The sequence below is a fragment of the Mixophyes fleayi genome, chromosome 1, assembly GCF_038048845.1.
Source record: "Mixophyes fleayi isolate aMixFle1 chromosome 1, aMixFle1.hap1, whole genome shotgun sequence".
Taxonomy (NCBI): domain Eukaryota; kingdom Metazoa; phylum Chordata; class Amphibia; order Anura; family Limnodynastidae; genus Mixophyes; species Mixophyes fleayi.
Window position 1 is genome coordinate 347,397,488 of NC_134402.1, and position 18,818 is coordinate 347,416,305.

Here is an 18,818-nt window from a genome sequence, read left to right on the forward strand (position 1 = left end):
GTAAACTCATCAATACTCAGCAAGAAATACCCATTATCTGCCCAGCTCCTCCTATCAGTCAGTACAGTCTTGCTACATCTGCCATGGGCCTGAAGATCCATGCACATATCAGTAAAATGGGGTTCAAATGCAAAAAAAAGTTGGCATCTGACATCACAAAAGAGCAATTGTGCTGCAAACTTCCACTTTTGTGGTTTTGTAAATGACACTCTTTGTCAAGGGAGAGATGGAAGATAGCCAACCGGGCAGAGTCTGAGTGTGGATTGGATGATGGCCATAATCTAAATGGCAGATAGTCTTGGAGCATGTCTATTCATTAAACAGAGAAGCATGATAAATATTTTTTAATTCTCAAAATTGTAAGTATTTTTAATCAGTCATTTGCACAACATGATATTTTTCTTGCAAGAAAATGTCTAGGAATTAATCTTCTTGTGCAGATGTGTAGCATTCTACTTGTGTACCATTTCCAACATAACATCATTTCAGATAAATCTTTACACACATACTGACAATTTCAATAAGGAAAAGCACATAAACAAGTTAATATCTTAATATTACGTATAGCTTATGTTGCATACAAAATTGTACAGGTCATAGTAAACATGGGTAGCATGTCATTTTACTGTCACTTAGTGCATCAATAACTGAATAATCCTTTGCCTAAGGAGTCAAGTTTATTCTTAGCATCTACACACAAATGGCCGCATTTAGAGTTGGGAACAATCCAACTAAAGGGTGCAAATTCGCACCTGGAAAAACCATGTAGCAATGCAAGGGGTACAAATGCAATTTTTTAGCAAGCATGAAAAATACTGCCTACTTTTGCATTTACCATACAAATACTGGGCAACTTTATTTTAACACTGCAAATTAGAGTTGCACTGGGGAACGACCCTTCTCAACTTTAAATCTCTCCACACAGTTTAAATTTGCCCCTAGCTCCATGGTTTTGCCAAATTGCAAGATTGCACCTTTAAATGGATTTACTTCTAACAGAAAGGGGCAGATTCAATTAGCCGTGTTGTCCTTTAGAACAATGTGGCTGAGCATTATTACCGTTACTACGGTAATTTCTCTGCTGATATTTGCTCGCAGCTCTATGGGCCATGAGAAGAAACAGCGGATATTTTCTGTCAAATCCCAGGGCCATGTTGTTCTGAAGAACAATGCGGCTAATTCAATCAACCTCAAAATGAGGCCCAAAGACTGCAATACACCTGGAAAAAAATTGTATTTAGGGATGGGATTAGGAGATGAAGACAGGGTTAGAACAAACAGATAAATATTTAAAAACCAATAAAGTTGCATGATTCATATACAAAATACTCAAATTATATTATATAGTGATCTAATGTGAACTACTACACACATTGCTATAAGGTTCAAATTTATCCAAATAACATATATGCCTCAAATATAAATGATTCCCACAGATAACGTTACATTTACAAGAATGATCTATTTTGATCTGCAAATATAAGACGTTCTTTTTGTGCACTAAACTAGGCACAAAAAGTTTGACTTATAGTCAGGCAAATACGGTAATTCTGTTTACTAGATTTGACATGACATCAGCGGATGATACATCATGAGATATGTACATAAATTTTTTGCTGTACATAATTTATGCTATTTTGTCTCACTTCAAAGTCTATGATTTAAAGACATTATAAAAATGGTAGGTGATATCAAAGCTGCAATCTCCATCAGTGAAATGGAAGCAACGATACATTTGGTGCCACGGCAAGCAAGCCTGAATTTTGATGTAATTTGTCATATAAATATTCAAGGCCTTGGATCAGCAGTATGTGGCTGTCAGAAAAATTGCTTACCTTAAATTATTACAGATGTATCCTCTGTCCAAAATGCTAATATGCCTTGGGTTGTACAATAAATTACAATAAAGTCTGCTGTGGGTTTTCCTTTTTTAACCTTAGTTAATAATAAAAGAGATGGTAGTCTCAGTCTTCTTTTTAAGGACCAGTGTAATTTTAAAAGCATCAACAAAGGGTTTTCAAAAGAATAATAATGGATAGTTGCATTCATTCACAGTAATGTTCTACAGGTCTCGCCAGACACGATTCTTATGTTTTAAGGACAAACAAAAAAAAGATAGAGCTGTAACTCAGTGCAGCTTCGTGCTTTATTACATAATATCACCAGCACTCTATTATAAATTAACCCATTACCAGGGCCGGATTAAGGGAAGGAAGGCCCCCGGGCTAAGGATACTGTGAGGGCCCCCCACCATGAGCCCCCCCCCTTGTGAACTTACCTCCTTCCGGTGTTCCACTATCTGTAGCAATTACGCAGTAAGTCCTACAGTGACAGCAGGCAGTTAACAGCATAACATTTGCTGTTAGCTGCCTACCATTTTCCTTGAACAAGTGACAGTCAGAGACCCGATAAATATCTGCGGGCCCCACAGCTGCCCGAGGCCCCTGGGCTGTAGCCCCTTTAGCCCCATTGTTAATCCGGCTCTGCCCATTACCGACATTTGTGATTGGACTTTATAACATGGCACAAACCCCTTGCTATTTACAGATAATACAGATTTTAAAACTGGTGCATTAGGCCCATAGGGAACAACATGTTTTTAATGAGACATATTGTTATATCTCTAAAAACTGTTTTTTTACGCAGTGTGGTCATAACGGTCAGTTATGAAAGAAAGCATAAGCAATGCTTTCTTTCAGTAAGAGTTAACTCTGTATTCAATGTCTGTGTTCATTATCATTTAAATATATTACAAAGCAAGATTTTTTTTTTTGCATTAGCTTAGAAGATGACACAGTATTTGGGCTGCACATCTGTCGTTAGAAACATATTAAGCACCTAAACTATCCAAAAGCACAGGTCTTTAGTTGGGTTGTAGAAAAACCATTTGAGGACATCTACTGTTCTGCAATGTCTGGTCACCAGGAACTGTTATTTTGTATGTTATTTCAGTGGTCGAAGTGGATTGGTATACGGTGGTATGCCATACCACTACTTCTCATACTGATTTAATTGTAAAACTATCAAATTCCATTTACTTTCATTTTCCAAAACGCCCCTTCCAAATTTCCACTTCGATCACTGTGTTATTCCATAGCAAAAAAATTTATATCCTGTTCTCAGTGATTTGTCTAATGGAGATTTAAGGAGCTTAATACTACAGTTATAAGTGAACAAAACCACAATAAAGAAAATATCATGATAGTGGCCTATAATAGACAGTTTCCAAAACTCAAACTTTGGTCAGTTTGAGTGTACTTTAATAAAAGGAATGGTATATTCCTCGAATAAAACAAACCAGCAGTTATCACCCATTTTATATTGCATCTCACCCATGTCTGTGGTGGGGAGGACTCACAGGAAAACAGAAGATAAGAGGTTTTGTGTCTCACTAAAACACTTTGTCCTCTATAAAGATGTAAAATGTTGGTCGTCAAGGTGACAGTTCATTCACAGCACTTTGTATAGAAAAACTAGAAAAAAAATGTGATCCCTTTGCAATATAACTCAATGCTTTACCTGTCAGTCAATAAGAGTTTCATAGGTTAAAAGGATCAAAACGGCAGTCAGCAATTTGTAGATAAACATAACAATGTTATTTCATTACAAAGTCTATCCAAGAACTGCATGTTGGAAGGATTTGGCAGGGATTGATGGGAACTGTCTTTCCTAGAAGTAAAAGAAATTATAGGAAATAATCCTGCAGTGATTGGTTTTGTAAGACAGTCTATTGCACAATATAACATTAATTTTTCCATTGATGTCCTATAGATACGTAGCACAAGACAGTTTCTATGGCAGATTGGCCTTACTGCCAACAGTGAACAATTTTAAGCTGTGTCTTTGTAGTCGTGCACTTGAAGACAAATTGGTTTCTTCAGGCTAGAAAAGAAAATCATCCCTGTAGTAAAACATGGTGGCAACTCCTTAGTATTAATAAAAGGGAGAGAAGAAGGCACCTTCAGCTGCATTAGAGGAAGATAAACGTATGTACATGAAGGCCTCCAGTGATTTCTTTGTTGGCGGTAAAATCTTCTCATGATCAGACCGCAGACAAGTCAATTCTGTTAGCTGAATTGCTGCTTTTGTCCCATGTATTCATCTTGGTTGGAGATGTATTGGCTCTGTTCCCATTCATCTGGAAGGTAAACAGAAATGCCCATGAGCAGCCAAGACATTCTTTAAAAAACATTCACTTTCTAACGTGATATATGGTAATCATAAATGAGTAAAATGAGTAATTGATGATGGAGATAGGATATTACTGATTAAAATATAAAGTGAAATATAATATGTACAGCTTTTATGCAACAACTTACAATTCAATATCATCCACCTACCATAATACTAAAAATAATATAATAGAAAACATTTATACATTATAATTTAAACATAGTGACAAAGAGCAAATAATGAAATCTGATAACACTATTATTACAAAGAACAATATTATAACAAAGGATATCCCAAACACAGAATATTGTTTTTAAAATACTGATGTAATGCATATGACAAAAAATAATACAATGGTATTATTTAATTTTCCAGTATAGTTTGCACATTTTCTGGTTGTTCTTTTGATACTCATAAAAAGTTTATCCCATGTCCCTATATCCTGTCCTTATCAGACATCCAGTTTTGTTGTAACACCAAAAATGTTACATTAAAACCTCTTATTTTTTATTTAGAATATTTTGCAGCATATACTACATTCTGTCTATGTAAACAGTATAGTTCTAGTATAGCAGAAAAATCACTAGGAAGCCCCCAACCCCTTTCCCCTCCCCTTAACTCACCCTTGAATTGCCGCCTTACACCTGCTCAACATGTGAGGAGAGATATACCTTCCAACTTGCCAGGAGTTAGAATAAACGTGGCAACTATTAAGACAGTGGGATGTTCCCCTAAAATCAGGCTGTCCAGTCTATATTGGAACAGTTGGGAGTTATGCAACTAGCGATGATAATAAAACACTAAGCACAAGGGCAAGAGCCAGACTTGTAGCGGTGGTTTCCAAATACTGGATTTTGGGGGATGTATCCCATTGAAAGGGCATGGCCATCCAGTGAAAGGAGTGTATCCAGCACTTTACAAGTGCTAGATGCTCTCCAGTTCCCTACATCATGCATGTGTTTTCTGTTTGTGGCTTGTTCCTTGGTGCTGTTCTGCATTGCAGAGCAGTACAAAGGGGGATATATAACCCAACTGTCCCTGCCTGTGTCATATACTGGGACTGAGCCACAAAGTTTGCCCCCACCTTCCCTCTCCTATGACATTCTTTTTCTCACTGCCTCATTTTTCATATCGCTGGTAATTCATTTCCCACCCTCCCTATCGCTAGTAATTCATTTCCCACCCTCCCTATCGCTGGTAATTCATTTACCACCCTCCCTATCCCTGGTAATTCATTTACCACCCTCCCTATCACTGGTAATTCATTTACCACCCTCCCTATCACTGGTAATTCATTTACCACCCTCCCTATCACTGGTAATTCATTTACCACCCTCCCTATCACTGGTAATTCATTTCCGACCCTCTCTATCACTGGTAATTCATTTCCGACCCTCCCTATCACTGGTAATTCATTTCCGACCCTCCCTATCGCTGGTAATTCATTTCCGACCCTCCTTATCGCTGGTAATTCATTTACCACCCTCCCTATCGCTGGTAATTCATTTACCACCCTCCCTATCGCTGGTAATTCATTTACCACCCTCCCTATCACTGGTAATTCATTTACCACCCTCCCTATCACTGGTAATTCCTTTACCACCCTCCCTATCACTGGTAATTCATTTTCCACCCTCCCTATCACTGGTAATTCATTTCCGACCCTCCCTATCACTGATAATTCATTTTCCACCCTCCTTATCACTGGTAATTCATTTTCCACCCTCTATTTCACTGTTTTTTCATTTACAACTTTCCATATCACTGGTTATTCATTTTCCAATCTTCCGCACACCCACGCTCCTGCTTTTCCCCACCCCAATGCAAGTGATTCCCATCTCCTCATGCAAAGCCCAGTGTATAGAATAATGTAGACATATATACACATAGATCTCCTCATACTGTGCCAGTGTATATAATACAATATTAATAAATAATGCTATCATCTAGAGTATTATTTTATTAATATTAATACACTATTCTATACATTGTGCTCATATAGAGAAATTCCATTTGCGCATTGTGAAATTTGAGTTTCACTGCTACGCATGCTTACAAATAAGACTAAAGTTTCTGTATGCAGATTCAGTTGCATCTTGCTTATTCAACTCCTTATTCTTATAGAGTTGGAGCGGAGGAAACAAGGAGCAACCGTAAATCCATGTAGACCTGGACGCTAAAGCAGATACACCTGTCAGGAAACATGTAAGTTAGTAACTGATCATAATGACAATGAGATCAGATGCATCCAGAATGCATTTTTTTCGGATGTAATTTACATTGCCATTTTAGCTGCTCGGCCATGAAAACCCATTCCATTAAGCTCCCGCCGCACAGTTTTTGTACTTACATTAATGCTAGTGGAAGTTCGGAACTCTTCAGCTATGGAATCAGCAGAGCGTTGGTGACTTTTATGCACCATGCGCCTAAACATTCATTGACCCTGCTATGTGAGTTTACGTGGTCTTCCGCTTCATGGCTGAGTTGCTGTTGTTCCTAAATGCTTCCACTTTCTAACAATATCACTTACAGTTGACCGTGGAAGATCCAGCAGGGATGAAATTTTACGAATTGTCTTATTGCAAACGTGGCATCCTATCACAGTACCTGAAGTCACTGAGCACTTCCCATTTTGTATCACAAATGTTTGCAAATGGAGAATTCATGGCTAGGTGCTTGATTTTATACACCTCTGGCAACGGGTCTGATTGAAACACCTCAATTCAATAATTAACAGGTGTGACCAAATACTTTTGTCCATATAGTGTATATATTGAACTAGAGATAGATATATACTAGAGATGAGCGCACTCGGATTTTGTGAATCCGAGCCCACCCGAACCTTTCCGATCCGAGTCGGATCCGAGACAGATCCGGGTATTGGCGCCAAATGAAAACTTGAAACCGAGGCTGTGAGTCATAATCCCGCTGTCGGATCTCGCAATACTCGGATCCTATAAATTCCCCGCTAGTCGCCACGATCAGGGTAGAGGGAGGGTTTGTTAGGTGGTCCTCTGTCCTGGTAGATCTCGTGCTGTGCTGTTTAGTTCTGTGCTGTGCTGTTTAGTTCTGTGCTGTGCTGTGCTGTGTTCTGCAGTATCAGTCCAGTGGTGCTGTGTGCTGTGCTCTGTCAATTTTGAGTTCAGTAGTGCTGCTGGGTCCTGTGCTGTGTCCTGTTCAGTCCAGTGGTGCTGTGTCCTGTGTTCTCTGCTTCTAAGGGCATAGTTATTTCCCCATTATTCCCAAGTATTTTAAAAAATAAAAAAAAGTTATAAAAAAAATACAAAAAAATAATTTAAAAAAAAATTAATTACAACAAAATTTGCAAAACCAATCCTGCAGTATAAGCCCATTGGTACTGTCTGCAATATTACCAGGTTCACACATTCTGAGTATCTTGTGCTACATATAATGGAGACCAAAAATTTGGAGGATAAAGTAGGGAAAGATCCAGACCCACTTCCTCCTAATGCTGAAGCTGCTGCCACTAGTCATGACATAGACGATGAAATGCCATCAACGTCGTCTTCCAAGCCCGATGCCCAATCTCTTAGTACAGGGCATGTAAAATCCAAAAAGCCCAAGTTCTCAAAAAAAAGCAAAAAGAGAAACTTAAAATCATCTGAGGAGAAACGTAAAGTTGGCAATATGCCATTTACGACACGTAGTGGCAAGGAACGGCTTAGGCCCTGGCCTGTGTTCATGACTAGTGGTCCATCTTCACCCAAGGATCTTAGCCCTCCTCCTCCTCCCCCCCCTACAAAAAATTGAAGAGAGTTATGCTGTCAGCAACAAAACAGCAAACAACTCTGCCTTCTAAAGAGAAATTATCACAAATCCCCAAGGCGAGTCCAAGGGTGTTGGTGGTTGTCAAGCCTGACCTTCCCATCACTGTACGGGAAGAGGTGGCTCGGGAGGAGCCTATTGATGATGTAGCTGGCGCTGTGGAGGAACTTGATGATGAGGATGGTGATGTGGTTATTGTAAATGAGGCACCAGGGGGGGAAACAGCTGATGTCCATGGGATGAAAAAGCCCATCGTCATGCCTGGTCAGAAGACCAAAAAATGCACCTCTTCGGTCTGGAGTTATTTTTATCCAAATCCAGACAACCAATGTATGGCCATATGTAGCTTATGTAAAGCTCAAATAAGCAGGGGTAAGGATCTTGCCCACCTAGGGACATCCTCCCTTATACGTCACCTGAATAACCTTCATAGTTCAGTGGTTAGTTCAGGAACTGGGGCTAGGACCGTCATCGGTACAGGGACACCTAAATCCCGTGGTCCAGTTGGATACACACCAGCAACACCCTCCTCGTCAACTTCCTCCACGATCTCCATCAGATTGAGTCCTGCAGCCCAAGTCAGCAGCCAGACTGAGTCCTCCTCAATACGGGATTCATCCGAGGAATCCTGCAGCGGTACACCTACTACTGCCACTGCTGCTGTTGCTGCTGTTAGTTGGTCATCTTCCCAGAGGGGAAGTCGTAAGACCGCTAAGTCTTTCACAAAACAATTGACCGTCCAACAGTCGTTTGCCATGACCACAAAATACGATAGTAGTCACCCTATTGCAAAGCGTATAACTGCGGCTGTAACTGCAATGTTGGTGTTAGATGTGCGCCCGATGTCTGCCATCAGTGGAGTGGGATTTAGAGGGTTGATGGAGGTATTGTGCCCCCGGAACCAAATCCCGTCGAGATTCCACTTCACTAGGCAGGCGATACCAAAAATGTACAGAGAAGTACGATCAAGTGTCCTCAGTGCTCTGAAAAATGCAGTTGTACCCACTGTCCACTTAACCACGGACATGTGGACAAGTGGTTCTGGGCAAACGAAGGACTATTTGACTGTGACAGCCCACTGGGTAGATGCATCCCCTTCCGCGGCAACAGCAACAGCTGCATCAGTAGCAGCATCTACAAAATGGCTGCTCGTGCAAAGGCAGGCAACATTGTGTATTACAGGCTTTAATAAGAGGCACAACGCTGAGAACATATTAGAGAAACTGAGGGAAATTATCTCCCAGTGGCTTACCCCACTTAGACTCTCATGGGGATTTGTGGTGTCAGACAATGCCAGTAACATTGTGCGGGCATTAAATATGGGCAATTTCCAGCACGTCCCATGTTTTGCCCACACCATTAATTTGGTGGTGCAGCATTACCTCAAGAGTGACAGGGGTGTGCAGGAGATGCTTGCGGTGGTGCGCAAAATTGCTGGACACTATCGGCATTCAGCCAGTGCCTACCGCAGACTAGAGGCACATCAAAAAAGCATGAACCTGCCCTGCCATCACCTCAAACAAGAGGTTGTGACGCGCTGGAACTCCACCCTCTATATGCTGCAGAGGATGGAGGAGCAGCAAAAGGCCATTCAGGCCTACACAGCCACCTACGACATAGGCAAAGGAGTGGGGATGCGCCTGAGTCAAGCGCAGTGGAGACTGATTTCCGTGTTGTGCAAAGTTCTCCAGCCGTTTGAACTTGCCACACGAGAAGTCAGTTCCGACACTGCCAGCTTGAGTCAGGTCATTCCCCTGATCAGGCTGTTGCAGAAGCAGCTGGAGAAAGTGAGGGAGGAGCTGATAAAGCATTGCGATTCAACAAAGCATGTAGCTCTTGTGAATGAAGCCCTTTGTACGCTTTGCCAGGATCTGAGGGTGGTCACTCTTTTAAAGTCAGAGGAATACATTCTGGCCACCATGCTCGATCCTCGGTTTAAAGCGTATGTTGTGTCTCTGTTTCCGGCGGACACAAGTCTACAGCGGTGCAAAGACCTTCTGGTCAGGAGATTGTCTTCTGAAGAGGACCGTGACATGCCAACAGCTCCACCCTCATTTTCTTCCACATCTATGGCTGCGAGGAAAAAGCTCAGTTTTCCTAAAAGAGCCGCTGGCGGGGATGCTGATAACATCTGGTCCGGACTGAAGGACCTGCCAACCATTGCAGACATGTCTACTGTCGCTACATTGGATGCTGTCACAATTGAAAAAATGGTGGAGGATTATTTTGCTGACATCATCCAAATAGACATGTCAGACAGTCCACATTGATACGTCCACATTGATACTGGCAGGAAAAAAAAGCAGTTTGGAAGCCCCTGTACAAACTGGCTCTATTTTACCTGAGTTGTCCCTCCTCCAGTGTGTACTCGGAAAGAGTTTTTAGTGCAGCGGGGAACCTGGTCAGTGAGCGGCGAAGGAGGTTGCTTCCTCACAACTAGAAAAAATGATGTTTATAAAAATGAATAATCAATTCCTCAATGAAGTACAGCACTGCCCTCCAGATAGTACAGAGGGACTTGTGGTTGTGGAGTCCAGCGGGGACGAATTGATAATGTGTGAGGAGGAGGAAGTACACACTGTAGGGGGAGAGGAATCAGAGGTTGAGGATGAGAACGACATCTTTCCTCAGTAGAGCCTGTTTAGTTTGTACAGGGAGAGATGAATTGTTATTTTGGTGTGGGGGCCCAAACAAACCAATCATTTCAGCCACAGTTGTTTGGTAGGCCCTGTCGCTGAAATGATGGCTTGTTAAAGTGTGCATGTCCTATTTCAACAACATAAGGGAGGGCCCAAGGACAATTCCATCTTGCAACTATTTTTTTGGCATTATGTGACCATTCAACAGTCGTTTGCCATGTTCAAAAAGTAAAAGAAAATGTCAACAAATTACAAAAATTCAATCAAAAGTTAAATGCCCTGTCATTATTTAAAACAAGAGGGTTTGACGTGCTAGAATTAGTGTAGTGTTAATATGTTATAAACACTACACTTGGAACTTGGAGGAGGTATTGTGGGCCAGGTATCAAATTTAGTACCGGGGCCACCCCACTACACAGTCCAGAATTTTTTTTTGGGAAATTCAGACCCGTGGAGGTTTTTTTTATTAATTATATTGTGGTGACCACTCCTCTATGCAGTCCAGATACATTTATTGGTGCGAATCATACAAGTTCAGGATTTTTAAATTATATTGTGGTGACCCACTCCTCTATGCAGTCCAGATACATTTATTGGTGCGAATCATACAAGTTCAGGATTTTTAAATTATATTGTGGTGACCCACTCCTCTACGCAGTCTAGATACATTTATTGGTGCGAATGCGAATCATACAAGTTCAGGGTTTTTAAATTATATTGTGGTGACCCACTCCTCTACGCAGTCCAGGTACATTATTCGGTGCGATTCATACCAGTTGATGGTTTTCTTATTATATATATTGTGGTGACCCACTCCTCTACGCAGTCCAGGTACATTATTGGTGCGAATCATACAAGTTCAGGGTTTTTAAATTTATATTGTGGTGACCCACTCCTCTACGCAGTCCAGGTACATTATTCGGTGCGATTCATACCAGTTGATGGTTTTCTTATTATATATATTGTGGTGACCCACTCCTCTACGCAGTCCAGGTACATTATTGGTGCGAATCATACAAGTTCAGGGTTTTTAATTTATATTGTGGTGACCCACTCCTTTACGCAGTCCAGGTACATTATTGGTGCGAATCATACAAGTTCAGGGTTTTTAATTTATATTGTGGTGACCCACTCCTCTACGCAGTCCAGGTACATTATTCGGTGCGATTCATACAAGTTGATGGTTTTCTTATTATATATATTGTGGTGACCCACTCCTCTACGCAGTCCAGGTACATTATTGGTGCGAATCATACAAGTTCAGGGTTTTTAATTTATATTGTGATGACCCACTCCTCTACGCAGTCCAGGTACATTATTGGTGCGAATCATACAAGTTCAGGGTTTTTAATTTATATTGTGGTGACCCACTCCTCTACGCAGTCCAGGTACATTTTTTGGTGCGATTAAGACCAGTTGATGGTTTTCTTATTATATTGTGGGGACCACTCCACTACGCAGTCCAGAAAGATACCTCGTTGCAACGTTTTGGACTAATAACTATATTGTGAGGTGTTCAGAATACATGGTAAATTAGTGTAAATGGTTGTTATTGAATGTTATTGAGGTTAATAATAGCGTAGGAGTGAAAATAATCCCAAAAACTTGATTTTTGAACTTTTTATGCTTTTTTCAAAAAAAATCTGAATCCAAAACCTTAAATCCGAACCAAAACCTTTCGGCAGGTGTTTTGCGAAACAAATCCGAACCCAAAACATCGCGGAAATCCGAATCCAAAACACAAAACACGAGACCTCAAAAGTCGCCGGTGCACATCTCTAATATATACATACATATAGATCTTCTGAATAAGTAGATATGTGTACAATTCATGATAATGACAACTTAATATAGGTACCATTGCAGTTAGGCAGTCTGGTGCTCTACAGAAAACAGATGATGGGGAAATACAAGTCTCAATGTTAGCAAGACAGGCTGGAAATAGTAGTTCTGCATCAGCTGGAGGGTCCCAGGTAGGCTACATCATTGAACTAGTTATATGAAACACACTGCGTCTTGTGTAGTTTAGACCCATTTCTGGTCAAACATAAGCAGGAAATGACACACCCATGAAAATGGTGCATATGTTCGCATAAATACAACTCAAGATGCATCCAGCTGCATTGCATATATACTAGATTTACAGACGTGACTATATATAATATAGCAGCCACACCAATAAATTAAGTACTATAGGGGTCATTCAGCAATCAGCAGAAACAGTTAGACAGAGCTGCTGGTCGTCATCATCATTAGTTGCACCAAGCCTCCAACACCCACAAGAGATACGCCACCTGACAGGTGTAAATGTGTCTACTGCAGTCATTACATGAACCATCTCTTACTGTACTATATGTACGCAGGCCCTACCCGTCATTGCCCCATTCTGCCTCTTCAAGCATAAGAAATCAAAAGTATAAAATGCAACATAATGGGCATACAGACATATGCGTGCACAATTTGGTGCACTGGAACAGTACAGAAATGCATATTTTACACAAGAACAGATGTGCTTCCAACTCTACATAAGCCCAATAAGCACTGTGAAATAACCTGCTCACACACTGAACTTTCATAATTACATGTTTCTTACCAAAAGATGTCAACATATGTCATAGAAACGCTAGGTAGTCTTTTTGTCTCACTTGTGTTACAAGTACAACTTACAATCAGTAAAGTCAGTGAAGGTGGATGGTGCCCAGGCTAAGGATGCATCCTATTGGCTGAAAGTTACAGAGTAACATCAACTCACCCAGCTCTATGGACATTTCTGCAGGCATTCTATTTGTCGCTTCCACCGGTAACAGCAGAAGTGTAGTTTTCATTCACTGTTATTACACAAACAGGGTATCTTCCTGATTATTCTGCCCTGAATGCTGATTGGTCATGTGTACAGCAACAAGCAGCCTCTTCTGCAAAATCCTCTCCATTCATCCATTCAGAATTTGTGACTCTATTACAGAGTGAGATTGGAGCACAACAGAAGACCCCCCTAAGTGTGTGCTTGAAGTGGATGTGCTGCTCCCATAACGGAGAAGTACATCATAAAAGTGTGGAGAAGTGGTCAGGAGTGTGGAAGGTTCCCAATGCTGAGAGGGGATGCTTACTAATACAAAAGTGCCCTCTCTCCATTACACTGGAGAAAGGAGGCAGTATATAGAAGGCTAAAGAAAAACATATTTTCATTAAAAATTGGATGGGTGCAGAAAAGATCCTTCTGCCCTGGGGAACTCCTCCTCTTTCCTAGCACATGCACCTGAAAACCTCACCCCTGATGACCCCTCCCATGAGATCCTGTCCCCTTTCTCCTGGTACCCTGTCCCACTGTGCCTTCACACCCTCCCCTCTACACTCTATAAACTAAAAACAATATAAACAGCAAATTATATGAAGTCTGTCATTTTTTATTTATTCATTAACACATGAAACAGACTTTTTTCCATGTGAAAAAACCCCAAACCAAAAAAAGGAAAAATAAACACTGATTTCACCCAAAAAATAAACACTGAAAACTATATTTGTGGTGCATAACTGCTTGCATGCAGGAATTATTATAGCGTTGTTATACTGTAGGAAGCTTTCTGACCCACATCATTTATTCCACCGTTGTTCCTCCAATAACTGTACTTACCACATCGGAGTTGAAGGGTTTCACATTGATATTCCGAATGGAGCTACTTGTAAGGGACCACACCTTTGTTTTGTGCTTGAAAGCAGCTCTCACCTTGAAAATAAATAATACAATGTCCAGTGTTAAATCACTCATGTTTTTTGCACCCAACATTAACATTCTACATGTATATTGTATCAATATATAAGTAACACTAGTATTGTACATGGAGGAACTATAAACATCACCTCCCAAAAATCAGCTAGACATCTGTGTGCCGTACTTTGGGAGTGAAGATGGCCATGATTAGGTTGGGTGTACAAATTTTGCCAGCTTGTTAAGACTAGACTGCCGACTCCATTTACATAGGTTCAGTAATGCTTTATTTTTTATCTGTCTTAATTGACTTAAGAATTAACAGCCAGGAGGTGACTACGTTAAGCAATATCTCTTAAAAACAAAATATGCTGTTTTAAAAGACAAACCTTCACTTTAGCCAGGCGTAGATACTATTCTCCTTCACAGGATACTGCAGGCTATGGCTATCCTTCACCTTAGCAGGCCAAAGATGGCACTTACTTTATCGGCTGTTATAGCCAACTATAAACCAGAAATTTAAGCCAAAATGTAGATGATTCACATACAAATAACATGGCCATCAATGTCACACTGTATAATTGCTTGGATCCAGCCCTATTTGCACAGAACCAAGTGCATTGCACAGACCTAAGCACACTGATAAATGACCCTGAGAAACTACATAGACCCATCCTAACTGCTTTTATTCTCATAGCCATATTGACCTATTAGTCTCCATGGACAAGCAGGCTTAATAGAGAGTTATATTGTCTAACTACTATGCTCTTCTAGTTTCATTGCCTGGCACATTAGGTGATACCACAGATAATACCCCACTCACACATGGAAAGTTGGGTTGAGGATAACAGTCTACAGCCAACAAGAGATCGCAGTAAAAGGCTTAATTAGCAGCCCAGTCCAGTGGTAGAACTACTCCCAGTGGATCATAAATAAATAAATACTGGCGGAAATAAGTAGTGAAACAGCCTCTATTAGGTGTTCTAGCAAACATTGAGTAGGGTTGTCCTGTGTCAGGTTGCACTGTTAACTGGCCTCAGCTTACTCATGGGAGTAGGAAAGCACTGGCAGCAATAGTCAGACAAGCATTGAGAAGGCAAGAGAGAAGCAGAACAGAGATGGGCACAAAGAGAAAGCAGCAGGGAGGATAGCGGCACAGAGTGGAGGAGAGCAGCAAGACAGACCCTGGCAGCACAGGACAAAGACACAGATCAGCCTTCAATCCATGATAGTTTGCTTTAGTATTTTATTCTTCTCATAATCACTGAGCATCTCTTCCAGCAGTCACAATGAGGACTGTTGCTACACAAGGTGATGAGAAGAGAAGAGGCAGACAGTGAGGGAATAGACACAAGTCATTCTTAAATGTGTTTTTTAGGCACATTGCTCAAAAATACACAAATAACTCTTTATCGTTAGCTAGGAAACACAAATATTCTGGAGAAAGAAGTACACTGTTAAAAGGAAGCGAAAAGAGTTTCATCTAACCGTATCAAATATATTTCCACTTAAATAAATCAGTTTAGAAAATAATCTACTTAGGAAAATGTAAAATTCTGACATCGGCATCAATCCAGCACTGAACTCTTATGATCTCCCTAGATATCTCTACTGATCCATTAACTAAGCATTATAATAAATTCAATATTTATGTAAGTGTCATAAATTTGCAGTAAAGACAGGAAAGTACTGCAAAGAAATGTTTTTTTTAAAAAAAACCTACATTTAAAAGCAGTGATATTTTCACATTTCCAGCTGACACTTACAAAACCTAATGATATGCAAACTTTTTGTAAGGCAGCTAGGGGCTACTTTTTAGATTTTCCACCGACTTGGCCAGTATCTGTAAAACAACTGAGGTGTGAAAATGTCCTGGAGCCATAAAATGGAAATATAAATCTCACTGTTATTCATGACAACCGAGATCTAGTAGTAATGAGGATTTTATAAATTAATGTGACACTGAAATTATTACAGGCTTTTATTGTCTACTATTTCTGACATAGGCATGGCAAGGGCAACAAATTTATTTTTTATTTTTTTCCACTTTGTGGATACAACTATTACTTAGCTTGCTGTGAACATATCTTACCTCAGAATTAAGAAGACAATGGAACAGAAAGATGAAAAATCCCTAAAATGAAAGAACGGCAGAAGAATGGTCACAACAGTAGTCATTATGTGGTTTATTTACAGTATTGGCAACGACAGACTTCTTTTTAATTCCTCTTACAGTGCATGAGTTGTTAATGTAGAATTGTTCTCACATCAAGGTGCACGTATACTGGATACACTTCTTTAAATAAACTACGATCACTTTACTTGTCTCTATGTGCAACCAGACTAGTGTATTAGGAAAGGACAATAAATAGTTTTTGCCTTTAGCAAAACAAATTAAATTGTCAAAAAGGAGGAGGTGCAATTTACTGCATGCTGCTAATGTGTGTACTGCCTTTTCCAGTAATTCCGTCACATACTATAGACTTAGTTTCCGAAGCTCTGCGTGTAAAAGCAGCTTTTGACCATGGTGTGCCTTCATTTGCACAAGATCACCGAGGTGCATAGGTTTACAGAACAAGATGGGCAGATTTGCGTAGGAGCAGCAGTATGCACAGACACAGTTGAATTGTTTGGCAAAGTGAAGGCATCCAAGGAAGTGCATTTTGCTTCGCTTGAGCAGGAATGAAATTTCAATTTCCAGAGTTAGATTATTGTAATGAGATAAAGGGTAGAAGAGGGTGCATGCCATGTGGAGGGGCGCACAGCCATTTCAATACACAAAAGGACACAAATTTTGCACCAACTCAGAGCTTGGGAGTTTTAATGGGACCTATTATGCTCCTCCATAATGCACTTTGGTGGAGAAGCACATTTCCAGATACACTACGAGCAATGTGGAATAAACTTCACACAGACACACACATGTGCCACCTGCAATAAAGACAGTCCCTGCACTCTTACGATTATTATAAGCCATATATAGGTGCCAGGATGCTGGTTCACACATGCACAGAAAAACCCTGCACTTTGTTGGTGAACAGTAACACTCATCTTAACACTGCCAGCCAGTGTCACCAGGGAGCTGATCATCGCTCTGCTACCACAATGACATTTTTTTGTTAAACTGCATATCACAGGTCTTGATAAATAGATACCATATTTTTAAAAGTAACTGGGTAACATTTGATAGCAAATGTTACAATTGTACTATAATAGCCCTAATATGTACTAATGCTACTCTTACCTGTAAAGAGTTGAAGACAGCAAACATATATTGAAACACTATTGATTGTTCATTGACAGCAAGAACCCCAAAGATCCAGGAGCTCCCGAGGATTGGCAGAAGCACAGCAACTGCTTTAGCTGTCAATCTGAAACAAAAAGTGGTTAATAAGTGTGTGCAGAATCCTAATAAAGCAGAAATGTAAATCACTTATTTATCACTTATTTAATATAAAAACTATCGGGAAATATGAGGAAGTGTTCTGGCAGATCATAGTGTTGGGCAAGAATAACATATTAAAGTGCATAAGGTTTGTCCTCATTATTTATTTTATCAAAAAACAGACATACAGATACAGTCTAAAGAGCCACATCGAAATGAGATTTGTGGAAAATAAAACAGTAAAACACATCTAGACATTACAAAGAAGATGACAAGAGCACCAAATCAAAACTGTTGTGCAGTTTAAAACATGCCACCGGCTGTGTCTTCCTCAATGACTGTGTTCATTCACTTCTGACATTTATGACTAGAAGACACCATCAAGGTGGGACCAACAGTACATCACCTCGGAGGCAGGTTTTGATAGAACTGAAAATGTTTTGAAATAGGCTGTTTTAAACCATCTTTCCGGTACACATATTTCAGCCATTTCTAGAATATACACATGACAAAGTTAAACACATTCTTATTTACCTCATATAACAGTGCAGTGAATGGTAAAATGGGGTGTCCTTGAAGCTGTCAACGTTTGTTACACACACATATTACCCAAAACATAGATGGAAGACACATACAAGATGACCATCATCCTTTTGGACACCATCATCAGCTCAGAGGGACATCACCCAAACTTGCAGAGACCAAGCCCTAGAGGTAACCACACACTACTAATAGGCCTGAACCATAGTTATAATAAGCACAGAAATACAATTTTCTATTCTAAGATGGTTATCAACAAACCCCCATGGATCCACACCACAAGTAGTAGTCATGAACACCTCAGAGCTGAGACTACCACCAAACACCAGCTGCTCTAGCACTCACATTTAGCATTCAATATCCTAACATCCCCACATCATCAGAACAGCTAAATCTAAGGGCCATACAAGATGAAAGCAGTGATCACAAAGTTGGATCTACTTGGCTACAAACCAAGTAGCATAGATTCCACCAATTATTATTACACATATTGCATCACTAACCATAGTCCAAAACACCAAATAAAGAAGATGCCTTGGACTAAACCAGTTTAAATTCTATATTTCCTTTATGAACACCCTCAGCAATA

At 40.2% G+C, this 18,818-nt stretch overlaps 1 protein-coding gene across 2 annotated transcripts in view; it reads right to left on the reverse strand.

The window, feature by feature from the left end:
* Nucleotides 1-352: 352 nt before the first annotated feature.
* ADGRD1 (adhesion G protein-coupled receptor D1) overlaps nt 353-18,818 on the reverse strand; it is a 434,837-nt gene continuing 416,371 nt past the window's right edge. For both annotated transcript variants that reach the window (XM_075176425.1, XM_075176435.1), the window contains 4 exons: nt 17,549-17,675; nt 16,397-16,438; nt 14,230-14,322; nt 353-4,138 (listed from right to left, as the gene is read on the reverse strand). In XM_075176425.1, the coding sequence (XP_075032526.1) occupies nt 4,043-4,138; nt 14,230-14,322; nt 16,397-16,438; nt 17,549-17,675 (358 nt within the window). In that variant the 3' untranslated portion in view covers nt 353-4,042. The remainder of the gene's footprint in view (nt 4,139-14,229; nt 14,323-16,396; nt 16,439-17,548; nt 17,676-18,818) is intronic.